This window comes from Myotis myotis, unplaced genomic scaffold (genome assembly GCF_014108235.1).
Source record: "Myotis myotis isolate mMyoMyo1 unplaced genomic scaffold, mMyoMyo1.p scaffold_m19_p_1, whole genome shotgun sequence".
NCBI classification, from domain to species: Eukaryota; Metazoa; Chordata; class Mammalia; order Chiroptera; family Vespertilionidae; genus Myotis; species Myotis myotis.
In genome coordinates, this window is record NW_023416313.1 from 71,600,387 (window position 1) to 71,627,490 (window position 27,104).

Consider the following 27,104-nt stretch of genomic DNA (forward strand, 5'->3'; position numbering starts at 1 on the left):
GCTCTCTCCCCAGAGCCACAAACTCTAGTGACTCCTCATGCACTCTAGTCTGCTCCACCCTCCCTCCACCAGAGCCCACAAACTGTGAATGAGATTTTGTGTATGGGCCCTTTATGAGGGTGCCTGTGTCTCTAGTAAACTCCTGTCTCTCCCTGGAGGACAGAATCCCTGCTGATTTTGACAGCCAGACATGTGGGTGCCCCTCCCTGGCTCTGGTGCTCTGGGGTAGGAAGCCTGGCTTGGGATTAAGAGCTCAGGCTTCTCAAAGAGAACCTTTGTGGCTGAGACATCCTTCCAGAATTTCAGCCCCTGCCATGGGAGTGGAACCAGCCCTTTTCATGTCTCTCTGCCCTTCCTACCAGTCTCCTTGTGGCTTCTTCTGTAAATCCTGGGTTATAAAACCTCTCTTCACCTAGTCTTCAATTGGTTATTCAGGTTGATTGCTCTATAATTTTGTTGTAATTCTAGTTTGTTTCTGGGAAGAGGTGAGTCTAAATCTTGGATCTTTGGAACCAACCTTTGATGGTGGTTTTCCACCTACCTTATCACCTTGGCCAAGCCTCAGCACAGTGGCAAACTATATGTCAGAGTTAAATTTTACTTGTGAATTGAATTTATAAAAATTAAACATGTTTTAGCATCTCTGCACCAGTCTGTCTATAAACAAAAGCTACTTTTCTAACTGAAAAAACCTAAGGGAGTACAGTTGCTTCAAAAAAATAATAATAATACTCTTATAAATAAAAATAGTGCCAGGCTTAGATGTGTCTAACTGATTTCAAGCCCAGGAGTTAGTAGAATTCACAAGTTAGTTGGCTTCATGTACTCACCTTTTCCCAGGACTTTTCAGAAATTCCTCGGGTAATCCCTCACAGTTATATTAGTGAGGCGAACCCTGTCACATGACCAGTTTAGAGAATTGCAGGGATTCTTCATGAGTTAAACTCAGAGTTTGGGCTGAGATAGATAAACTAAGGCAATGAGAATAGAGGAAAGGGACATGTATCAAAGGTCGGGGGGTAGGGGTGCCACCTGGCCGACATTTGGCAACTGATTACACATAGAAGACAGCAGAGGACTCCAAGATGAGAGGAGGATTTTGGTGCAATTGCTTAGAACCGTGGTCGGCAAACTGCGGCTCTCGAGCCACATGCGGCTCTTTGGCCCCTTGAGTGTGGCTCTTCCTAAGCCTTAGGAGTACCCTAATTAAGTTAATAACAATGTACCTACCTATATAGTTTAATTTTTAAAAATTTGGCTCTCAAAAGAAATTTCAATCGTTGTACTGTTGATATTTGGCTCTGTTGACTAATGAGTTTGCCGACCATTGGCTTAGAAAGATGGTGCTTCATTTAATAGGGGTTGGAGTAGTTTCAGAAGGAAGGCCATTTGTTCAGTCTTGGGCAAAGTGAATTGTAAAGATGTTATGGACAGGAAGATCCCTGCAAGCAGCTGGATATGTTACAGATGTTTAAAAGGAAATGAGTGCATGAGGTTTAAATTAAGGAGCATCTGAATGGAGTAGACCATTAAATCTTGGAGACTAAATAAGAGTGTCAAGAGAGTGATCATGGTGAAGATTAGAAATGAACCAAGTGGATGTCTGACAAAACTCTTTGAGGAAGAGGAGTGCCTCTTTGGAAGTGTCCAGTGAAGTGTCAGGGGAGAGTTGTGAGGAGGAAATGGTGACACGTCCCAGGCTCCAGAGAGATTAAGATGAAGAATAAGAAATGTCTAGTAGGTTTGGAAACATGGAGTCAACATCACCTTTGAACATTTTTTCATTTGAGGATTAAGGGAATTAGTTAACTTGCAAAGGGATGTGGATTAAGTAGGAGTTTCAGCATCGGTGATTAAAGCTCTTCATGCATACTTGGTAAGGACAAAAAGAATGGCACTCAAACAGGTGTAAGTACCTTTTAAGAACCTTTCTCATTAGATTACACAGAAAAGTGAATGAAAAAATGATTCTGTAGGTCTTGGTGTAGCGCCTGGCCCATAGGTTTCAATAAATGCTAACCATTACAGTTGCCATCATCATCATCAGGAAAGGGATTGTTTAGAGCAGAGTTTCTCAACCTGCGGGTCGCGACCCCTTTGGCAGTCGAACGACCCTTTCACAGCGGTCGCCTAAGACCATCCTGCATATCAGATATTTACATTACAATTCATAAAAGTAGCAATATTAGTTATGAAGTAGCAACGAAAATAATTTTATGGTTGGGTCACAACATGAGGAACTGTATTTAAAGGGCCAGAAGGTTGAGAGCCACTGGTTTACAGTAAGGGAGAAGAGTGTACGTGTTTTGTGGGCTAAACAGAAGGATTTCTGGACAAGAGGAGGGTAATCCAAGGAGGTCTGGAATAAGTGTGGCATTAAGGGCCAGACCAGAGTGGTTAGCTCTGGAAAAGGGAACAACTCTCCATTTCTCTGAATGAGGAAAGGATATCTGATAAAATAGGGACATTTTGAGCCTGGGTAACAGTAAGCAGAAGAGCAATTGAAGAGATTCGCATGCAATGATTTCCATCTTCTCATTGAAGTCAGAAAGAATCTTAACTACAAATATGTGCTTAAGGCATGAAGAGACAAGAAGCATAGTCATTCATTTTGAACCTGCTATATATCAAGAACTGTACTAGACACTTGAAATTATCTCTTTTAATCCTCGTGAAAATTTGAAGATTATGTAGCTGTATTCACAGTTTACAGGTGGGAAACAAGTCAGAAAGGTGATATGCCCAAAAGCACACAGCTAGCAGTGGGAGGAGCCAGGATTCAGGGCAGGTCTGATTGACGGCAGAGGCTGTGCTCCTTATTGCAAGGGAGCTCAGCAGTTTGCAATCTTGGAGGTGTAGCCCTGCGCTGCTTCTGATAAGGTCCTGGGGGAGGGGGGGGGCACGGGGGTTGGGGGGTGCGTGGGGATTGGGGGGTATTCCAGTCAGTCACCAGAGTGAACATCAGAGAAAGTGCCTCTGGTTTGAGGAACTGTGCAATTGGGGTGAATCAGAAATGTAAATTCTAAGTCCCTGAGGGCGATAATAAGGCAAGGAATGGAGAAAATGTTTGAGTGAGGCACTAAGACTTCAGTGCAGTGGGCGAATGCCTTTTGGGCAACAGGAGCAGGGTGGGAAGAGGGAAAGATGGCGGGGCGGGGGGGGGGGGGGGGCGTCCTTGGACTTTGAGAGAAGAGTTGCTGCTTTGGTGTTCCAAGGGTGATGATTCAAGAGTCACCTTCCCTTCACTTTCTCACAGCTGCCGCCATGCCTACCCCTGAGAGCCCCCACCCAGACACCTTCTGCCAACTTAGGCTAATGTTCTGCTTGGGTATATAATAATCACATCCTAATTTAAGTAGCCTACTGAGAGTCTACACTAGGATCTAGCCTATTTTTTAAAAAAGACAAAATAACAAAAGAATGAATATAGTTACCTTATTTCTACCCCCTACCTAACACAACTCTTTATATTTTGAAAAATTGCCTTCCACAGATAACATTTAAATCATGACTTAGTTATTTAATCACGACTTCACTAAAGAATTAATTATTGAATGCCCACAATATGGCAAATATTGCAAGCGCTGGGAATATAACAGAGGAGAAATCAGTGCCCCCACTTTCTAGAGCAGCCGTGGGCAAACTACGGCCCAAGGGCCGGATCCGGCCCGTTCGGCTGTTCTATCCGGCCCGCGGAGCCGAAAGAGCAGAGGGCTCTCTTGCTCTCCCCTCCGCTCCTTCACCAGCAGCAGTGTTAACATGTATTAGTTCACACAAACACTCCATCCATGCTTTTGTTCCGGCCCTCCGGTCCAGTTTAAGAACCCATTGTGGCCCTCGAGTCAAAAAGTTTGCCCACCCCTGCTCTAGAGCCTCTCTTCCCCTGGGGAAGAAAGGGAACAATCAACATTAGTGAAATGTGGAGCATGAAACAGTAATGAACACAGGGAGAAAAATAAAGCAGGGGAAAGAAGCAGGGATCGAGTGTGGGAGGGGTGAACGTTTAGACGGAGTGGGTGAGCAGTCCAAGCCTCCCTGAGAGAATGGCATTTCTGCCAAGCCCCAAGAAGTTAGAGAACATGCAGACATCCAGGGAAAGAGGCTGCTAGGCAGAGGACGCGGCAAACGCAGAAGCCCTCAGGTGGGAGCTGAGCTGGCAAGATCCAGAACAGCAAGGAGGCTGGTGTGGCTGCATGGGATTAGCAAGAAACAAAATCGAAGAGGAAAGGTGGGCCAGAGCGCCCAGGGCCTTGTATGTTGTGGTCAAGACTTTGGCTTTTAAGGTGGAAAAGCATTGGAGGGTTTGGGGTTGTTTTGCTTTTCTTTTTTTCTTTCTTTTTTTTAAAATATATTTTTATTGACTTCAGAGAAGAAGGGGGAGGGAGAAAGAGATAGAAACATCAATGATGAGAGAGAATCATTGCTCAGCTGCCTCCTGCACGCCTCCTTCTACTGGGGATCAAGCCCACAAACCCAGGCATGTGCCCTTGACTGGAATCGAACCCAGGACCCTTCAGTCCACAGGCCAACGCTCTGTCCACTAGCCAAACCGGCTAGGGCGGGGTTGTTTTTCTTTAACTTCTTATCATGGAAGATGTTAGTCATATATACACAGACTAATATAATGAGTCCCCTTGTGCTAATCATTCAGTCGGAGGACATTGAGCAGAGTAAGGAGACTGGCATGACCTGACTTGAATGGGATCACTCAAGGCAGTGGGCAGGGGTGCGCACAGGGAACGTAGTTAGGAGCAAAAACTCAATTTGGGATGTCTTTTGGAGGTCTGACTACATATCTATTTTATGCTTTGTTCAGAGAGAGAGAAAGAGAGAGAGAGAATACACATACTGTAGGAATGGGGGGAAAGAAATGGTACCAGAGTACCACTATTTTAAACTTTATTTTCTGTTAAGCATAAACCCAAGTGTCCCGAACAAGTGGCTTATAAATAAACATGTGTAGCACGACTCCTCCATAAGTTACAAATTATCTACTCATTCCTGTATTCTTTAGCAACCATGGATAATTGGGCCATGCAAAGGGAAAGGATTTACTTGTAGTTTATTAATGAGGTAATGGCACCTGTTGAGGTCCAAGTCCCCAGCAATTTTTGGAGGTTGCAACAGTGGTCCTCGAATTTCTGAAAGAAGCGTAATTTATAAAAAGCTATATTTTATGTAATGAAACTGAAAATTAAAATAGAGCAACAAAAAAAGTAATTCCAGGTCAAAGTATGACAGAACACTCAAAACTGTCAGAGCAGTTACATGTACACAGAGATTTTATTTGTCTTCGTTGCCTCGTTGGTGAGACCCTCTTAGCCCATGTCGTTGTATTTAATGGCACAGTTTGCCCTTCTACTCCCAGCCTAACAACTGCACTGTATGTGCTGTTCAAAAAAGCAAGGGCATTAAACAAGGCGAAAGAATGGGAACGAATCAGCAGAGATCCAGGAGCACTTTTGTCAGCAGTGAGTGGGTCGCAGAGGGTATTTCCTGTCACGCCACCTGGCTGAGAACGCCACCCTTCCATTCAGCAGACTCGGGAGGAATCCCAAGGTCCTCTGTGTCATGGCTGTCTGACCTTGTGGCGTGCCACTTGTTCATCGGTCTGAATTTCTTTTTCTTATCTGCGAAATGGGGATGATATGATCACGCCAACACTGTCTACCTCGCAGGGTCATTGAGAGGCCAGGGGTGAAGCAGGCTACTCATAAATAAAAGAGAAGGAAAGAAACTGGTGCTTCCTCGGGACCTGCCGTGGGCCAGGCACGGTGCAGTCCTCTCGGGTCACGTTGTTGGCCCATGTTGTAGATGTGGGGCGTGAGGTTCAGAGAGGCCACTGAGCTGGGAAAAGGAAGAACTGGGATTTGACCCCAGATTGGCTCAACCTGAAATCCCCTGCCTTAAAAAAAAAAAAAAAGAAAGAAAGAAAAGAGCCCTAACCGGTTTGGCTCAGTGGATAGAGCGTCGGCCTGCGGACTGAAAGGTCCCAGGTTCGATTACAGTCAAGGGCATGGACCTTGGTTGCAGGCACATCCCCAGTAGGAAGTGTGCAGAAGGCAGCTAATTGATGTTTCTCTCTCATCAGTGTTTCTAACTCTCTATCCCTCTCCCTTCCTCTCTGTAAAAAATCAATAAAATATATATTTTTTTAAAAGAATTAACTTCACTGAGCATCTTCTTGCTCTGCACCAGAAACTGTTAGACATGGTTCTGTACTCTCTTGTTTAATAAAAGTTATTCTGTACTTCCTGGGTGCTCAACACATGAGAAACAATAAAATCTGACTTTTTTTTAATCACTGAAAGAAAATATTTTATGACAACGTTCTTTTCTTTCTTCTATTTTCCTTTCTTCTTCTTCTCCCTCTTCATCCCCCCTCTCACTCTCCTCTTCCCCACCCTCTCGTTCTTCCTATTCTAACTTGCAGCCTAACAGAGAAGAATCCATGCGTAGTTTAATAATGTCTGTGACATGATGTTTTTATGAAGGAGGGTTCCTTGAAAGAGTGTTCTTCTGCCACCTCCCAGCAATCTCTGAGACCTCTTTCTCACAACACACATCAACGCAACCCAGAGAACAGGTTTTTCAGGAATAGCTGTCATGTACCAACACTGTGCTAAGGCAAAGGAGAACTACAAAACATCGGGCAGACTGGACGTAGGGAAGTAAAAGTGATCAAGCCAAGTGGTACCCAGTATAATACAAAACGTGAGTGGGCTTTGGAGGTGGACACACCCAAGTTTAAAGGGCTACCCACTCACTCCAGTTATAGGAAAGATGGCAGTTCACTTGGTCTTAATGTGCCTCAGTTTCCTCGGCTGTGGAGTGGGGTACCACGATGGACGTCCACAGGGCTGATGTGAAAACTGGCTGAGTTAACATGTTTCCTTTCCTTCCATAAAAACAGTAAGTCAGGACATACAGATGTGTGTATTCTGGGAATTTAACAAGCAAGGGAGGTAAGACGAGAACCCTATAGTTGCCACCTGGTTTTATCATCTTCTCATCGCAGTAAGTTGCCTGTAGTTTTCCTGTCCTGCTCTAATGATAGTCCCAAAGAAAGGGACAGAAGTGGGGTTTGGTGGACTAAAGTGGTGAGGAGCGTGTCATGGAAGACTGAGAATTAGGTCTTACCCTTGAGAAATAGGTGGTTCTAGGTAGAAAAGAGAAGGAAGGGACACCCCCAGGTGGTAAGAACCACTTGAAGGAAACTGAGAAGTGGTGGCGAGTATGACTAATAAGCAGACTAACCACAGAGCCTTTGCACATGCTGTTCCTCCTGTCAGGAATGCTGTTCCCAAACCCCTGGGCTCCTATTCACCTCTTCCCTTGTTCCACTCCTATTCTTCTTCCAGACCTCAGCCCTCATTGCTCCTTCAGGGAGTTATCTCAGACTTCCTGACCCAGTCAGATCCCTACAATATGTCCTTTGTCCATGCTTCACAGTTATGTGTTTGCATTTATTTGTGAGAGTCTCTGATTATTATTGATCCTGTTCTTTAATTCCCACATTTAAAACAGGGGCTGTGTCTGTTTTGTACTCACTCTATATCCCTTCATTCCCTGAGTTACTACAGGGCATGAAACATACAGGGGCTTAATAAATAATCATTGAATATGCCCTAGCCAGCTTGGCTCAGTGGATAGAGTGTAGGCCTGCGGACTGAAGGGTCCCAGGTTCAATTCCGGCCAAGGGCACATGCCTGGGTTGCGGGCTCAATCCCCAGTGGGGGTGTGCAGGAGGCAGCCGATCAATGATTCTCTCTCATCATTGATGTTTCTATCTCTCTCTCCTTCTCCCTTCCTCTCTGAAACCAATAAAGAAATATTTTAAAATAAATAAATAAATAAATGATCATTGAATAAGGGGATACATTTTGGTTATCAGTGAGGATAGGAGAGTTGATATTTGAGATTGCTAATCCCATTAGGTTCCAAGCACTGTATCAGCTCATTTAATCCTTCAAAACAATCCTGTGAAACCAAGTGTGTTGTTACTTTCATATAGAGGTGGAGAAGCTGATATCCAGAGATGTTAACCATCTTTTCCTATTGACCAGCTAATAATTGGCAGCAGAGGGATTTGAGCCCAGCAGCTTGGCCTCTGAGCTCTTGGAATTAGCCACATTGCTTTTTTCCTCTGCCTCTTCTTTAATTATTGTCATCATTATCGTCACTTCATGAGGAAAACTAAGCAGAAAAAGAACTAGTTCATGTGTCACGTCTTACCTTCATGTTGACTCTACATTCTGCCAGAGTGATAGGGTCACATTTACTCAGCAAGCACACTGGCCATTTCAAATTCTGATCCCCAGAAAATTCTAGACTACTTCTCTTAATCATGTACTTTGCCAGAGCATGGCAGAGTTGTTTTAAATAAAAGGAGGTGGTTTGACTAAGTTTGGTATTATCTGAGACCTTGGTTTCTACTTCTGACTCAAAAAGCAGATCTAGCCTGTGGTCATCAGTAGGTATTGAGTCATGAAGCTCCTGGAAGAAAAGTTTAATTCGTCAGCGAAGCTACAGAATCCTGAGCGCCCCCAAGAAGGGCAGCTGTTACTATAATAACATAATTATTACTAGAACATTAACGAAGTCCAATAAAATATGGCACTCTGGAAAGTTTACCCTAGGGATAAAAGGGGCCTTAATTCGTCATTTATACTAACCACCTGCCTTTAGATGGGATTTGTTTTAAACATCATCTCAGGGCAGTTGTATTGTTTAAAGATCTCTGGGTAGAGAAGTACATTATAGTAGTAAAAAAGGTACTAGGTAATGCTTGTGCATTATTGTTACTGACTGGTCAGTGTTCCAAAGACTTTACATGCATTAACGTATTTAATCCTCACAACAGACCTGTAAGGTCCTGTTATTATCCCCATTTTACAGATGAGGAATTGAACACAGCCCAAGGCCACAGCTAGGAAACGATAGACCTGTCTTTAAACCCAGCTCGTCTTCCCCTCTAGTACTTGCACTGACAGTGCCCCCCTGATAGCTGATTACTGAAGTTGCCATCTGTGCCTCCTTGTCTGTGACTGAAAACTTACCTTGTGTTTGAGCCATTAGTGTTTAATTAAGGGCCTGCTATGTTCAGACTCTTTCAAAAAAGATTCCACCTTTCTGGAAGATACAGTTGCTTTCTATAAACTTAACTTCCAAGGGAACTGCTATTCCAAAAAGTAAGAGGGAGGCTGAATAAAAGTAATTACATTCTCCGTAAAACAAAGGAATTTCTGAATCAACTGCAAAGAGCTCTCAGCCATCCTGGCATTTTATAAAGCACATCACACTCTCCCTCTCCCCCGCTCCCCCTCCATGTTAGAATCCCATTTCACCATATAACCTGAAAACAGTACCATGTGTTTTCTGTCTCACACTTCAGCTTTCTTCCCTCAGTCAGTATTTTGGAAAGTCCACAAAACCCAGGGGCCTCCCTGTCCTTGCTCTGTGGTCTGTGTAAAAACCAGATGATGCCATGCCGACCTGAACTCTTTCAAATGGCTCAGTGCATTAGTCATCGGCAAATTTTTCAGGTACCTTTCCTCAGAGACTACCCAGTTCCTCATTCTTGCCACCCTATAATCGTGAAGTAATAGAAAGAAAAAGATGTGAGTACTTTTGGGGGCACCTCCCACCTCTTCCCTTCAGTGACTGATTCCTTACTAGTGGTGACATTGAAGGGCCCAGATATCCTAAGTGATTGGGCTTTAGTCACTGGATTCCTTCTGTTGTCCTGCTTTGGTGGAAAGCCTGCCTGATTTCACCCAAGTGAAGCATTTCGCCATGCCTTACACTGTTGCATTTCTGTGCTTCGTACACTTAAAAAGTGGAATTACATGATCTCTTTAGTGCTGCCTCCACTGTTCATTTACCGCTGAAGAAGCCCCTGTGGAGTGTGTCCTCATAACAAAAACCAACTTCAGATGTCAGCACCAAACGCACAAAACTGGCATCAACGATCCAGGGAGTATGTAGGGACAACAGCCAACTTTGGAGCAAACCCAGTACTTTCCAATCCCTGTCCTGTCCTGAAGGGACAAAGGCTTTCTGCCTGTTACAAAAGGTAAAGCATTAAGTTCATAATTAGTGTTATGCCCAGAGGGCTTTTTTAGATGCTATACCTGTTTAAGAAATTATTTATCTTTTCTCTGAGGTGGTCAAAACCTGATTTGATCCTAAATATGTTTTGTGATTAGCTTGGCTCTACAAGGACGGGAGGCCACCCCGACAGGTGGCCATGGTCCTTGGGAAGGCCTGTTAGAGGATTTGGAAGCAAACTCTTGCCGCAGCTCGGAGTCAAGGCTCAGGCAGAGCGGCCCTAAGGTTTCCAGTGGAGCCACACTGTTGGTTACAGGGTAGTCTCTCCCCCAAAACCTCCTAGGGAATAATCCCAGTTCATATCAACTTCTCAGTTCTTGCGATGAGAAATTGGGTTGGGGGGAAAGCCACGCTGAAAAATCCTGATGAAACCCTGCATCAGGGAAATCTGGATCTGCTTGGTGATATTCTAGTGGAAGCAGACTGGTAGAAAGTCTGTTTCCAAGAAATTTTATTGGCAAATGTAGGTTTTTCCTCAAGTTCACCAGATGGGATTCCGGTCCACTTGTTTCCCCTCCTAAGCTAAAGGCTGTTTGTGCAGATGAAAATACTTCTAATGACTGTGGAGTTGACTTAGGTCATGCACTTCCTCCAAAAGAGGCAGTGTGAGTTTCAGAGATAGGATGACCAACTCTTAGCCCTGTGTGCCAGGAAACCCTCTCAGTTCTCGGCAAACTGAGATGACTGGTCACCCTTTGAGGAGATACAATGTATTTCTAACAGTTTGGGCTGAATTTATGACAGGATTCTGATTCATAGGATTTAGGAAAGTGAAAACTAAAGCCATTGGTCTTTCCTGTTAATATGAGTTTAGTATTGGGGCTCTCTCAAAGAAGGAACCTGTGGTCTGCTCTAAGGATCTGAGGACCAACTAGAGGAGAAAGGTTGTCCAACTTCTCTTTGCTTAAAATGTAGCTGTTTTCTTTTTAGTGGTATTATCACTTTAATGGTATAACAATAAAAAAGATAAATTACCTTAAATAGGAAAACCTGATTTTATAAAATAAGAGCTCAATAGGTGTCAGACATAAGGATTTGCATCTTGGAAGTGCACTTACTTGAACTAAAGAAAAGAACTATGATCTGGGCATCTGTAACTCAGTTATCAGAGCTCATAGCAGAGGGTGCCAGGCTCAGGTTTCCTAACCAATCACTGCAACCCTAGTCTGTGAGCTGGGGTGTCCATTGAAAACCTTCAGAGCCAGGTCCCTGGCAAGACGCTCCTTCCTGCCTATCTCACGGCAGAGATAAAATGCACTGCGCCTGATCGCGTCACTCCTCCCCTTGATTCCCATCCTCCATCAATCCCAGTTCCCTTCTGACAGATCTTTTCTACAGCTTTTATGACTGAAAATTGTGATTAAGGTGCAGATGAAAATGTAGTCTTGGTTAGCAGGAAGAGGGTGCTTCATGGCTGCACAGCATCGTAAAGATGCGCTGTTCGAACTTCAACAGTACGGACTGTGTTATATTTGGTCTGCTACCAAAGAGTAGATCCTCCACATGCAAAACAGCCACCATTAGCATTTTGATGTATTTCCATCCCATCATTTGTTCATCACATACTTTTAAAGACAGAGCATATTTTTTTGACTTACTGGCTTGTCCTAAGCATTTTTCTGCACTGCAGTAGAGTCAGATTCACTCACTTTTAAAATGTGCTTCTTACATAGATCTGCAACTATATGGGACCTGCAAAGGTTATTGTTCAGCTGGTCACAAATGGGAAAAGCATCCACCTGCATGCACACAGCCTGGTGGGGAAGCACTGCGAGGACGGGATCTGCACCGTGACTGCTGGACCCAAGGACATGGTGGTCGGGTAAGTGAGGGGATGCGATGCCAAGGAGAGCAGATAGAACATGGCAGCCAAGACTTGGACTGGAAAGGGCCTCTTCATGAGGGATCTTTCTAGGACCCTCAGAAGGCTGGAAATGTAAACGTGTGCCCTCACTTGGATTCTGAGGCATACAGAACCCACATGCCGGGTTTCCCTGAGGCAGCCCAGTTTGCACCTGTGGTCCTGGCCTCATTACTTATAGCACCTCCTTTCCCTGTCAGAAGTGGCTGATAGATTACCTGGCCACTTGATCTATGACACATTTGTGCCACTTTTAGCAAAATTTTTCTTCTGGAAATAAAGGTAAGAGCAAGTTAGAAGGAATAATTATACCAGAAATCAACACTTTATAAATGGTTTTATACTCTTGATGATTTCTTTAATGGACTCCTGACTCTGGATTTATAGTGTGAACATTTTGAGCATGAAGTGGATAGATAAATATTGTTTCAGCTCTGTGCTACTTAGGGAGTGTGCCACAGGTAAGAAGTCAAGAAATGCAAATTTGTTTTGGCATTAATTAGACTTGAAATGTAAATACCAAGTGACTTCTTCATTTAAGGTTGGGCAGACCGATCAGACCAACCAGTAAAAGAAGTATTATGAAAATAAATTTAGTCCAAAAGCAGTAAGAAATTTAAAATTTATTTAATTTTTTTTAAATATCTTTCAGGGTTTCCTAATACTGGTTTAAATAGCTTGTCTTATAAGTACCGCGCGCTAACCGATTGCGCCACTGGAGCTCCTGGTTTAAATAGTTTGTGATATAATCCCAGTTAATCTGGACTGCTCATTCAAAAGAAAGGAATTGCTTAAGTCAACTGTAATTAAGCTGATGGTAGCATTGCAGGCTTTGAATTCCGATCAAGTTTCAAGTCAGTTGTTATTGGGGAGGCCGAGCTTTCATGTTCCTAGGCATTTCTTTGTTTGACTGTGAAAATATTCAAGTGTGAAAAACCTAGAGAGAGAGCTTTCTTTTAAGTCACTAAAATCTGATGCTTTTGATGTTAGAAAAAAAAGGACTCTAGATTGAAGGAAGAAGCTTAAATTGATTTGAAAAATTCAACTGTGCTTTACATAAACTTGTTTCAACATCCTTCTGAAAGACTGGCCTGTTTCCTGTTGTGTGTCATGGTTGGTTCATGGTCTGTGTTGGAATAGCCTTGCAGTTCCCGACTGACCCATGAGAGCTCTGAAATGCTGGGTGACTGTCAGGGTTTCAGACGAATGGACCACTTAGTGTTTCTGCAGATTTACTCCAGGCTGCTGTCAGTTTGAAGTGTTATTCTCTTTGGTCCTGTTTAATCTGTGTGATCATCATATCCTTTAGAGGAAATTATGGATGAAGTTCCCTACTAATAATATTTGTTATTATAAAACATCCAGTGTGTTGCCTGTAATTTGGTGTTTCTGTGGTTTAGTTTAGTAACCTTTCAGGATTCTCGAAGGAACTAATGGCTCTTTATTTGGGGACCTACTGCAGAGTCGAAGTAAATTCCATTTCCAAGGCAAGTGAGGAAATCTTTTACTCTTTTGCAGTCCTGGAGTGTGGGGTTCAATAGTTGGGAGAACACATTCATTCACACTGCATTCATTCATTCATTCAACAAACATTTTGATCACCTAAGTTCCTAAATCTGATCTCAAGATATCTGGTCATAGTGCTGTGGGACTTCCTAACCCTATACAATTTCCCTGAGAAATTTAATCCAGAGGATGCCGCTTGAGAGTTGCAATAGACTCAGTAGCCTCTTGTTCAGTATTCTATAAAACATTGGTACTCCCTTTGTAATTTGATTTTTAACAGAAACTTTTGCTTACAATATTTTCCAAAATGCAGTATTTCCTTCATGATTCATTTGTCTGTCTCTCTCTCTCTCTCTCGCTCTCTCTCTCTCTCTCTCTCTTTCTCTCTTTCTCTCTCTCTTAAAGTTTCCAATGTTAGAACCTGTTGCATTTTAGTTGAAAAAATATCATGCTGGTAGTTTGGAAACCAGAATTCTATTTTCATTTCTGTCACTCTCAACAGTAGGACTGGGGATAATTTTTTAAAACATGTTTTCATTGATTTTATAAAGAGGGGAAGGGACAGGGAGAGGGAGATAGAAACATCGAACAAAGAGAAACATCGATCGGCTGCCTCCTGCATGCCCCTACCAGGTTTTGAACCCACAACCCAAGGCATGTGCCCTGACTGGACTCAAACCGTTACCTCCTGGATCATAGGTCCATGCTCAACCACTGAGCCACCCTGGCTGGAGTGGACTGGGGACAGTTTGCATGACTTCTTGAGAACTTGAATTTTTCTTCCCTCCTAAAATATGTGTTGAGCTACAGAATTCATCTCCAGGCTTTTTACATCTCCATAATTCTAGACTGAACTGACTTTAAGCTCATGTTATGGAGTAACACGAGCAGACTTGCCACATATGTATTTGTGGTATGTCATTGATTATTATTTAGTTCTAACTTGTAGGTAAGAAGAGCACATAGAGAAATCTAGGAAGATAGCCAGCGTTATTCCTTAGACTTGTCAATACTAGAAATGGAAGATAACCTGTTTTCAATAATATAGCTTAGGCCAAGAGTACAATATAGATTTACAAGCAGAGCACTGATCCAACACATCAAGAAAGCTATATTAAAAAGGACAGTGAGAAGATAAATAACATTTAAATTATTAAAACCAAAAGAATTGCCTTTCTTTGGGGTTCTCAGTAAAACGTAGTTTCTATTTTCAAATATATTTTATCTATATTAAAATATTCATGATTGTGAGTTTGATTGCTTTAACTTGAGGCATTTGCCCTTTTAAATTTTTTTAGTTAGCCTTAATTTTGCCTTTATATTTTTTATTCATTTATTTAGTTAGACTTTAGTGCTGGTCCTCATAAATATAATCTTAGTTTGGTATTATATTTTTGACCCTGAATATCAACAATCTGGTTCAACAACATTTTGGTTCTCTGAAATTTTCAGGCAATGGAAACTGTTGTTTGACTTTGCCTTGAGCAACCATCCTCACCAGTAATCACCACACCCTCCATTTGCTTCCTGGCAACCCTAATTTAGAGATGTGAAGTCTTTTTTTTTTTTTTAACTAAAATTTATGGCATAAACCAATTAGTAAGCACTAGAAGTAGATATATAATTTTAAAACATGCAAAAGAGGAATGTGGCCTTCCCTCAAGGAGTTAGTGCAGACCATATTAAATTGTTGTTTCTGAGGGTCCAAAAACAATTAATTATTGGCAATTTCATCCGGGTCAGCCTTAGTACACACAAAAGGAGTGTTTGGAGAAAATAGGCAAAGTATGGACTAAGATTGTAAGTATCCAACTTCCAAATCCGGGTGTGAGTTGAAGGCTGCTTTTTTTTATATAAAAATTTTTAAATTCTTGTGGGCCAAAGAATTTATGCACAGTGTCAAAATGGCAAGGAACTGACAAGCTTTACACAGGAAGAAAATATTTGTAAATCACATGTCCAACAAAGATATTTATATCCAGAATATCTAAGGCAAATTACTTTATAGACACTGTAGACTTCTTTTATTTATTTATTTTAAATTTATCTTTATTGTTGAAAGTATTACAGATGTCCCCTTTTTTCCCATTGACCCCTTCCACCCTGTACACCTCCCCAGCCTTTCACTACACTGTTGTCTGTGTCAATGGGTTATGCATATATGCATATAAGTTTTTTGGTTAATCTCTCCCCACCCCCACCTTCCATCTGAGATTTGTCAGTCTGTTTCATGCTTCTGTGTCTCTGGATCTATTTTGTTCATCAGCTTATTTTGTTCATTAGATTTCACATATAAGTGAGATCATGTGATGCTTGTCTTTCTCTGACTGGCTTATTTCGCTTAGCATAATACTCTCCAGGTTCTTCCATGCTGTCTCAAAGAGTAAGAGTTCCTTCTTTTTTATAGCAGTGTAGTATTCCACTGTGTAGATGTACCACAGTTTTTTAATCCACTCATCTGCTGATGGGCACTTAGGCTGTTTCCAAATCTTAGCTATGGTAAATTACCACAGCTTTTTTATCCACTAGTCTACTGATGGTCACTTGGGCTGTTTCCAGGTCTTAGCTATTGCAGATTGTGCTGTTATGACATAGGGATGCATATATTCTTTCTGATTGGTGTTTTGGGTTTCTTAGGATATATTCCTAGAAGTGGGATTGCTGCATCAAATGGCAATTCCATTTTTAATTTTTTGAGGAAACTCAGTACTGTTTTCCATAGTGGCTGCATCAGTCTGCATTCCCACCAGCCGTGTATTAGGGTTCCCTTTTCTCCACATCCTCACCAGCACTTGTCATTTATTGATTTATTAATGATTGCTATGCTGAAAGATTTGAGGTGATGCCTCATTATTGTTTTAATTTGCATCTCTCTGATGATTAGTGATTTGGAGCATTTTTTCATATGTCTCTTGGCCATCTATATGTCTACTTTGGAGAAGTGTGTATGTAGGTGCTTTGCTTATTTTTCAATTGGATAGTTTGTTATCAATGAAATCCCTATTATAATACCAATGGCACATTTCACAGAGCTAGAACAAACACTCCAAAAATTTACATGGAACCAAAAAAGACCCTGAATAGCTACAGCAATCTTGAGTAAGAAGAAGAAAGTTGGAGGAATCACAATATCAGATATCAAGTTATACTACAAAGCCACTATAATCAAAACAGCCTGAAACTGGCACAGAAACAGTCAAATAGATCAGTGAAACAGAACAGAGAACCCCGAAATAGACCCAAGCCATTACGCTCAATTGATATTTGACAAAGGAGAAAGAGCATACAATGGACTCAGGACAATCTCTTCAATAAATGGTGTTGGGAAAATTGCACAGGTACATGCAAAAAAATGAAACTAGACCACCAACTTACTCCATACACAAAAATAAACTCAAAATGGATAAAAGACTTAAATGTAAATCATGAAACCATAAAAATCCTAGAAGAAATCATAGGCAGCAAAATCTCAGACATCTCTGATAGCAGTATATTTGCCAATACCTCTAGGGCAAGGGAAACAAAGGAGAAAATAAACAAATGGCACTACATCAAAATAAAAAGCTCTGCACAGCAGAGGAAACCATCAACAAAATGAAAAGGGAGCCCACTGTATGGGAGAACATACTTTCCAATGATACATCTGCTAAGGGAATAATTTCCAAAATACGTAGACTGCTTTTAAATCTTAGGCGAGCTCTGAAGTCAGTGTTTGAGACCTGAACAGAATTATGGGCAGGTGAAGGGGCAACTTTAGAATCCCAACCCAGTGACACTGGGACTTGAACCTTCCCAGAGGCCAGCAGCAGTCCCCCGCTGATGAAGATGCTGGAAACATCTGGTCCAGTGCAGAGGATATCAAACCTGGCTGCGAATTAAAGTCACCTTAGGTCACTTTATAAAAATACTGATACCAGCCCTACTCACAGAGGTGTTGATCTCTTTGGTCTCACGTAGTGTAGAGTAGCGGTTCTCAACCTTTAGGGTAACTGGCAATCTCCCAGAGGAGTTGTTAAAACACAAGTTGCTGAACCCCACCCTCAGAGTTGCTCATTCAGTTTGGGAGAGGGCCCCAAAATTTACATTTTAATAAGTTCTAAAGTAATGCTGATACTGCTGGTCTAGAGACTTCTCTTTGAAAACCACTGGTGTGGAAGAATGTGGCATTTTGAGTAAGAAACAGGATTGTAGTCTTGGTCTTATTAGCTGTCACAACCTTTTTTTCATTTTTGTCAGGTTTTGTTGAAGTATAATTTAAATACTATAATATAAACCTTTAAAGTGAACAGTTCTATGAATTTTGACACATACTCATATATGCACCACTGTCAGGTATAGGACAGTTGCATCATCCCCCAAAGTCTCTGTGTGCCCTCCTCCCATTCCAGGCCCTGACAACTCTTGATCTGATTTCTAGCCCTATAGTTTAGTCTTTCCAGAACGACATATAAATGGAATCACACAACATGTAGCATTTTTAAATCTGGCTTTCACTTTGCATAATGTATTTGAGATTCCTCCAGGTTGATGTGTATATCAGTAGTTTATTCCTTCTAGTTTCTAAATAGTTTTGCATTGTATCGGTGTATCACAGTTTGTTTATCCATCCACCTGTTGAAACATTTGGTTTGTTTCTAGTTTTTTTTTATGACAAAAACACTTTTTGTGTGAACATGAGTTTTTATTTCTCTTGTGCTTGAGTAAATATTGAGTGGAATTTTAGGGATGCATTTATGTTGATAAGAAACTGCTACATTGTTTTCCAAAGTGGCTGTGCCATTTTGCATCCCATGTATTTAACATTTATGATTCTCAATTTTTTTAAGGTGCGTGTGTTAATAGTGTCTGTTCTTCATTTTCTATTACATTTTATTATAGAAACTTTCAAACACGTACAAAAATAGAAAGAATATAATTGAGCTATTCTTTGTATCCCTGTGTACCCATCACCCAACTTCAACAATTATTACATAGCCAGTCTTCATTTAAATATACTCCTGTCTAAATAATCTTTCAGTTATTGATATCTGATTTAGTGCCATTGTGATAAGAGAATACTTGGTATAATTTGAATCCTTTTAAATTTATTGAGACTTGTTTTATGGATCAGACTATGTTCTGTCCTGGTAAATGATTCCGGGTACTTAAAAAGAATGATTAACCTGGTCAAGTTAAATGAACGTTCCATAAATGTCAATTAGGTCAAGTTGTTTGATAGTGTTGTTCAAGTCTTCTGTGTCCTTACTAATTTTCTCCCTACTTGTTCTATCAATTATTGAGAGGGTGTAGAAATCTCTGACTATATTTATAGACATACCTAGTTCTTCTTTCAGTTCTATAAGATCTTGCTGCTTATATTGTGAATCTCTTTTATTAGACACATAAATATTTAGGATTCTTAAGCCCTCCTAATGAATCGATCCCTTTTTCATTATGAAAGGATCCTTTTTATCCCTAATAATATTCTTTGCTCTAAACTCTACCTAAACTGATATTAATATAGCTGCTTAACCTTCTTTTGATTAATGTTAGTTTGGAACATTTTTTTCCATTCTTTAGTTTTAACCTATTTGTGTCTTTATGGGCAAAGTAAATATGCTTTGTATATAGTTGGGTCTTACTTTTTTTATTCCATTTGACACTGCCTTTTAATTGGGAGACTTAAATAACTTATATTTAATCCAATTACTGATATAGCTATGTTCAAATTTACCATCTTGCTGTTTGTTTTCTGATAGTCACATCTGTTTTTTGTTTCTCTTTTTCTGCCTTCTTTTAGATTAATTATTTGTTATGATTTCATTTTATCCCTATTTGGTTTATAACTTTTTGTATTTTTAGCACTTAGTTTATAGTATACATTTTAAACTTAATAAGTCTAACTTTAAGTACATTACATCACTTCATGTATAGTATATGAACAGTATGCTTTCTTTTTTTATCAAAATCAATTTCCATCCTTTCTAAAATTTGATTTTATAGTATTCATTTTGAATACATTTTTTAATTACATTTGACATGCAATATTATATTAGTTTCAGGTGTACAACATAGTGATTAGACTTTTATATATCTTATGAAATGATCACCCTAATAAGTTTAGCGCCCAGCTGACACCATATATAGTTATTACAATATTATTGACTATTTTCTCTATACTGTACTTTTGAACGGTAAACTTTCATTTCCTTTCTCTTGGCTTTTGTGCTGTTGTGTCATATATTCTACATTTTATATAAATAAATATATATGTTTAAATAAATATATGTATATGTATATTATATACATATGTAAATATATATTATAACACATGTTGGTGTAAAACATATGATGCAATATATTGTTTTTATTTTTGCTATAAACAGTCAATTATCTTTTAAAGAAATTTTAAATAAGGAAAAATGTAATATATTAACTATTTTCAGTGTTCATTCTGTTTCATAGTCAAGCGTCCATCTGAGTTCATTTTCTTCTACCTGAAGCCCCTTCTTTAATTTTTCTGTAGTACTGATCTGATGCTGATAAATTCTTTCAGTTGTTGTACGTTTTTAACCTCTTTGTTTTTCAAATATATTTTTGAAGAGTATAGAATTCTATATTGGCAATGTTTTTCTTACATGTCCTCAATATGTACTGCTCTAGGGTGATCTGGCTGGTCTTAGTTTCCAACAAGAAATCTCTCCTCATTTTAATTTTTGTTCCTATTCACAAGTGTATCTTTTTTTCTCTATTAGCCTTTCAGATTTTTTCCTGCATCATTAGTTTTAAGCAATTTTATTATAATGGATTTCAGTGTAGTGTCCTTCATGTATCTTGTGCCTTGGGGTTTATTAAAATTCTTGGATCTCTGGTCAAAAACTTTTCAGACATTATTTTGTAAAATATTGTTTCCATTCCTCTTTTCCTCTTCTCTGGGACACCAATCACATGTATATTTGGCTGTTTCAAATTGTGTCACAGCTCATTATCAGTTCTTTTAAAAATATTTTTCATTTTTTTCCTGTTTAATTTTAGATAGTTCTATTACTGTGTCCTCAGGTTCACTAATCTTTTTATCTGTCATGTCTAATATGTTCTTAATTTTATCTAGTGTATTTTTCTTCTTTGACATTATAGTTTTCATCTCTACAGGTTTGTTTGGGGTCTCTTTTCTATCTTCCATAATGCTTTCTGTTTTCTTGACCATTGATTATATGGACCATATCTATAATAGCAATTTCAGTGTACTTGCCTACAAATTCTGTGTCCTCTCTCATTTATATATGTGTTTCCATTAATTGATTTTTATCCTCATTATGAGTTATATTTTTCTACTTCTTTGCATGCTTGGCGGGTTTTTTTTTATTGGATGGCAGACATTTTGAACTTTGGATATTACATGCTGTATTTTTTTTTGTATGTTTTTAAATATTTTTGAGCATTGGGATAAAGGTAAATTTGAGAACAGTTTGATTCTTTCTAGACTTACTTTTATGCTTTGTTAGGGAAACCAAAACAGCCTTTACTCTAGGGTTAATTTGATACCATTAGTAAGGCATTTCTGAATATTCATCCTGATGATTTATGTATTTCAAAATTTCTTGAATTATTCCAGCCCTGTGTGTCCTCCAAGAATTGTCTGCCTGCTCCTCTGTGGTGGTTCTTTTCCCAACCTTGGGTCATTTCCTCACAAACATGCTCGATAGTACTCAGCCGAGCACTCAAGGTGAAGCCCCTGTGTATCTCTGAGCATCTCTCTGTATGTGGTTCTTTTCCCTCTGGGGCTCTGCCTATGAATTCTAGCCTCCTTGGCCTCCTCAAATTTTTAACTCTGTCTCCTCAACTCTGGGAGATCACCAAGTCCGGTTTGGGGCTCCCCTTCCTGTGTTGCAGCCTATAAACTCTAAGCTGTAAGCCAGCATAATTGTAGGATTCATTGTATTTGTTTCCCTTTTCTTAGGAATCACTGTCCTGTGCTGCCTATTGTCCAGTGTCTGAAAATTATTTTTTTTTCATTTGTTTTTTGTTGTTGTTGTTGTTTAAGGTGAAAGCTTCAATCTGGTCTCTGATACTCCATCATCACTTGATGCAGAAGACTGACTTCTATATTGTTTCATTTATTACCAGAGTAAATTCACTATTCAGATAATGAATAATGAGGATGTTGCCTTTTCTACATGGATTAAATAAAATAATATACATGAAAAGTACCCTATAGATGATAAAGTGTAAAGTGCTACGAAGATATTTGCCATTGCCATTACCTAGGAGAGCACCTCGTTTTCCCATAGTTTTGGATGTTCTTTATAGGAATAAGGCTTAAAAGACCAAAAAATGGATATTTGGTTTTTGAGAAATTACCTATGCCTCCATGCATATTAGTATGCCATGTTGTGTATTTTTCTGTGCTGTGTTAATTCATGCATTCATTGATTCAATAGATATTCATTAGACATCCATTGTTCTAGATCAGTGATGGCAAACCTTCTAGCTCGGCATGTCAGCATTTTGAAAAACCCTAACTTAATTCTGGTGCCGTGTCACATATAGAAATTTTTTGGTATTTGAAACCATAGTAAAACAAAGACTTATATTTTTTATATTTATTTTATATATTTAAATGCCACTTAACAAAGAAAAATCAACCAAAAAAATGAGTTCGCATGTCACCTCTGACACGCATGTCATAGGTTCGCCATCACTGTTCTAGATACTGGATATCTCTGCCCTCAAAGAATTTAAATTCTCTCTTAGCATATTTTCTTCTGTTTATGTCTCAGCTATCCCAATTTCTCCTATCACTGTCTGGACATGTGTTTCATTCTGTCTGTGGGCCTCTGTCTGAGGGCTCATCTCATTCTGCCTTCGCTCCTTTATTTTCTTTCCATAGTTTATCTGGTCTTTCCACATTGTTATATTGTTTTCTTCATTCAATCCAGTTGTCATATATTTCTGTCTTCTCTATACTTACCTTCTTTTTCTTCTTTTTGGGTGAATGTCAGAGTAAAACAAAAGACTTTCCAAATGCTTACCAGGCTTTAAAAGATCTGTGCCACCACTTCCCTCTTTGAACCCCTGGACCTCTTCTTCATTTCCCTCTGTCCACCTTGGCCTCCTTGCCACTACTGCTTTTAGAAAACACCAGGCACGATCCTACTTCAGGGTGCTTGCACTTGCTGTTCTTCCACATATCTAGGTCTTCGCCCTCACTTCCTCCAAGTCTTTGCTCAGTTGTCGTCTTTTCCATGAGCCCTTTCTGGCCTCTCCCTACTTTAAAGTGTCATGCCTTCTACTACTTCTTCTGTTCCCTACTTATTTTTCTTGGTAGCACTTACCTTCTAGATTATACTATAAAATTTGCTTCATTTCTCTATTGTTGCACTAGCATATAAATTCTATGAAACTCGGGATTTCTTTATTGCTGATAGGAGCAATAGGACACTGCCTGACACTAATAGGGAGTTGAGTAAATATTTGTTGAATGAATGAGTCTCCTTAGTAAATTGCTTTTTTGTTTGTTATATTACATTTATTAAATACTAGAGGCCCGTTACACGAAGAGATTCGTGCAATAGGCCTTCCCTACCCTGGCTACAGGCACAAGTTTTCCTCTGGCACCCAGGACCTAGGCCTTCGCTCTGGCGAGAGCCTTCAGTCTTCGCTCCTCTGTTTCACGCCTATGTATGCAAATTAACCACCAACTTTGTTGGGTTTATTTGCATACTCTCCTGATTGGCTGGTGAGCGTAGCGGAGGGATGGTCAATTTACATGTTTGTCTATTATTAGGTAAGACTAGAGGCCCGGTGCATGAAAATTTGTGCACAGAGGGGATTTCTCTCAGCCTGGCCTGCACCCTCTCCAATTGAGGTCCCCTTGGGGGATGTCTGACTGCTGGTTTAGGCCCGATCCCTGTGGGACTCACAATCTGGGACTGCTGGTTCCTAACCGCTCACCTGCCTGCCTGCCTGATCACCCCTAACTGCCTCTGCCTGCCTGCTTATTGCCCCTAACCCCTCTGCCTGCCTCTGCCTCCGGGCCTTTCTCTGGGCCTGATCCATAGCCTCTGTGGCAGCTGCGGATCAGGCCCCACCTCTCTCTCTCTCTCTCTCTCTCTCTCTCTCTCTCTCTCCCTCCCTCCCTCTCTCCCTCCCTCCCTCCCTCCCTCTCCAGGCCTCGCCAGCAGCCATGGTGGCTGCTGATTAGGCCCTGCCTCTCTCTCCAGGCCTCTCTCTGGGCCTGATCTGCAGCTGCCGAGGCAGCAGTGAGGTCATTGGGTCTCCGCCCAGCCCGGGCCAGAGGCTAACAACTTCACCGCACCCGCCTCACCCCCCCCCCCGCCCCCATGAATCCCTCTGCTACCCCGCACCCCCACACCCCACACCCCCACCTGGTGACTGGTCATCCGTCTGGTCATTTAGGATGTGAGGGCCCCTGGTCTTTTATAATGTAGATACTTCTTTCATATACTTTATTTAAAAAATAAATGGTTGGAGCATTTTATATATTTTCTTTAGAATCCCTTAAATTGCTTTATTTAGCTTATTAACGTATTTTGTCCTATAGGTATGTAACCATCATGATAAAAGGTTCTCCATCCCTGATTACAGCTATACCTTCAGGCATGAGTCCATGTAGAATTAGAAAACATTCTAGTAGTAATGAATAATTTCAACCTTATAGATAACCTAGGAGGAGGTAGAATTCCTGGAAGGGGGACCCCAAACAGGACCTAGACTTTAAATTCCATTTAGAAACCCAAGGATAATCCAAAAACAAACAAACAAAAAAATTATTTGAAATATAATATTACTCTTATTCTGAAAAAAAGTTAGAAAAGTTAGTACTGTATTTGAATTAAAATATTTTATACAACTCTCCTAGAAAATACTTTAAAATGAGTCCATGTAAAATTTTCTGTTAGGTTATATATACCTGTCCACCCCACTCCCTTAATCATAATTTGAAGGTCTAATAAACTCTAAAAACCGAAAGGTTTTGCTAAATTTACCACAGACTCATTTAGTGGAAAAACCCAATCTGTTCTGAAGGGACAGCTGGTTATAATCTTTATTTTCCCATTTGGTGAGTCTACTTTATATATTTCTGCAGAAATACTAATGTGTTTGACTATGGTGTGGGACCCAGTGATTGAGGACCTGTGTGTGTTTTTTTTAAATTCTCTGTGCTCAAGTGAAACCATATATTCCAATCATTGACTGCCTAACCTTTGGTTGTTTTTGATTTATCCAGCTTTGCAAACCTAGGTATACTTCATGTGACAAAGAAAAAAGTATTTGAAACACTGGAAGCACGAATGACAGATGCATGCATTAGAGGCTATAATCCCGGACTTTTGGTGCATCCTGAACTTGCCTATTTGCAAGCAGAAGGTGGAGGAGACCGGCAGCTCACAGGTGAGTGTCACTCTCCCATCCTTGCTTTTTTGAGAGCTCAGGCTCTTATTTCTCGTGTGTGGACTATGTCCTCATCTGGATGCCTCAAGTTTCTCTTTCTCTCAATCTGTACCCCAAGCTTCTCCCACTCTTTTCCTGCTCAGAACCCTTTGATGACATCCTGCTACCTCTAGAACAAAATCTGTACCTCCATAGCCTGGCATACAAAGCCCTCACAGTCTGGCCCCGCCCACCTTTCTAGTCTCATCTTCAATCCCACCTGCCCCTACCTCTGCCCCCTGAACAGTCATGCATCTCCATACCTTTGTATGTGTATTTCTCTACTTAAAACCACCTTTCCCTTTTCAACCTGTCAAAACCAATTCATTATTCAAGACTTAGTTTAAAAACAGCTCCTCTCTTTTATCTCCCCCAGCTCACCCTCTTATAAGGAATCTTTCTTTCTTTGGATACTTCAGGCACATTATAAACTATTGTCTTTGTCATTAAAATGCTATGATTTTATGTTTTCCTGCCTTCGCTCATATTTTTTTCTTTCAACCCCAAACCTTGTCCCATCACCTGTACCATTTCTGCTTTTATATGTTCTCCTTTAGTCTGGCCAGAGGAGCTCACATTCAGATGATCCAATCATCATTTTCCACTATGTTCCATCTTCTGCTATCCAGACTTTAAACCTCCTCATCATCTTTGACCCTCCTCCACTATGTGCTGCATGTCCAGCTAGTGGTCCATCTATGCTGCTCTCTCTCTCGTGCTCCGCTCCATTTTTGCTGCTCTGTTTTGTCTCTCCCCACTTCTAATCCAGTTTACACCCAATGGTCAGATGGATCTCACCACTACTTAGTGCAGGGGTGGGCAACCCCTGGCACGCGTGCCAAGCATGGCACGCCAGTAACTTTTGCTGGCACGCGAAACCCTCTCTTATAATCTTCCATTTACAGTTTTTTTCTTAATATCGACTTTTTTATTTTTCAGATAAATTCAGTGTAGGTGCATCTTAGAGAAATAAATAATTTTACATAATAAGTTATCTTAAAGACCATAGACATGGATTGATGAGAGAGGGGAAGAGCAATTTCAATAGTGTCAAAAACAAACTATTGAGGACTTGGAATGCCATTCCAGAAAATTTTTTCTGTTTAAAAAACTTTGCAACAGCATTACTCTCCATGTTTTCATCCATATACGCTTGTGAATCTTTGTTCTCAGTGATGAATTTTGTTAAGTCTCCTAATAGGAGTAGCCTGACTGATGAAAGTAGTAGCTTGTGCATATCTTTGAAGGTCACAAAATATAAACCTGATGTAAAATCTCTGTCATCAGTGATGCAGCAGCAAAAGTCCCACTGATAATATCAAACGGAGTCATAAAGTTTTCTGTCAGACTATCAGTGTACATGTATACATTAAAAAATAAATGTATTTTTCATCATCATATACTGTGTTTTTGTCGCTCAAATGAATTTTATTATTTCTTCAAGGTTCTTCACATACATACACCTTAAGAGATATTAAGTAGGCGTAACATGTTCTCAAAAAATTAGGGTTGGCACGCAGAAGAATTTTGAGTCAGAGATTTTGCTGGTTTTGGCAGGGACTCACAAAAAGGTTGCCCACCCCTGACTTAGTGTCGCCCAAGAGCTGGCCCCAGTCTGCATTCCAAACTCGATTTCCCACCATGTCCCTTCATGTCAAACTGAACTGCTGCATAAGGCACCATGGTTTCTCACTTCCTCACCTTGCCACATTCTTTCTGTACTTGAATCTTCCCTCTTTCTAGAATGCCCTTATTCACCCTCTTCATAAGTGCAAGTCCTACCATCCCTTCAAGATTTAGAGCAAATGTCTCTTCTGCTCCAAAGCCTTTGGGTTCTCCCCTCCTTCGGAATTCCATATCACTTCATCTGTAGCTCTTGGACTGTCCTCATCACCTGAATTATCACCTTTTATGATATAAGATAATTATGATTATATCCATCAGCATGAAAGTTCCATCAGGGAGAAGGAAGGAGCCAAATGTAGTTGAGTCATTTAGTTGCTTCAAAAGTACTTTCTGAGTACCTACTCTGTGCAAAGGAGGGTGCTAGGCACTGTGGAATGAACACAGTCTCTGTGCTCAAAGAGTTTTGGGATACTTAATTTTCACATTTCACTAAACCACTGATGCACAGTGGTTTATTACATTCTAGTCCTTCACATTGTTTGTATCTTCAACTCTTACTGTAGAGAGA

At 40.4% G+C, this 27,104-nt stretch overlaps 1 protein-coding gene across 12 annotated transcripts in view; it reads left to right on the forward strand.

The window, feature by feature from the left end:
• NFKB1 (nuclear factor kappa B subunit 1) overlaps positions 1–27,104 on the forward strand; it is a 133,661-nt gene that overhangs the window by 62,955 nt on the left and 43,602 nt on the right. For 10 of the 12 annotated variants that reach the window (XR_004972901.1, XR_004972905.1, XR_004972906.1 and 7 more), the window contains 2 exons: positions 11,784–11,932; positions 24,708–24,871. Coding sequence is in view for 9 of the 12 variants with exons in the window: in XM_036340953.1 (XP_036196846.1) it covers positions 11,784–11,932; positions 24,708–24,871 (313 nt within the window). In the remaining 3 variants the exon portion in view is untranslated. The remainder of the gene's footprint in view (positions 1–11,783; positions 11,933–24,707; positions 24,872–27,104) is intronic. The other 2 variants (XM_036340938.1, XM_036340929.1) reach the window with 1 other exon arrangement.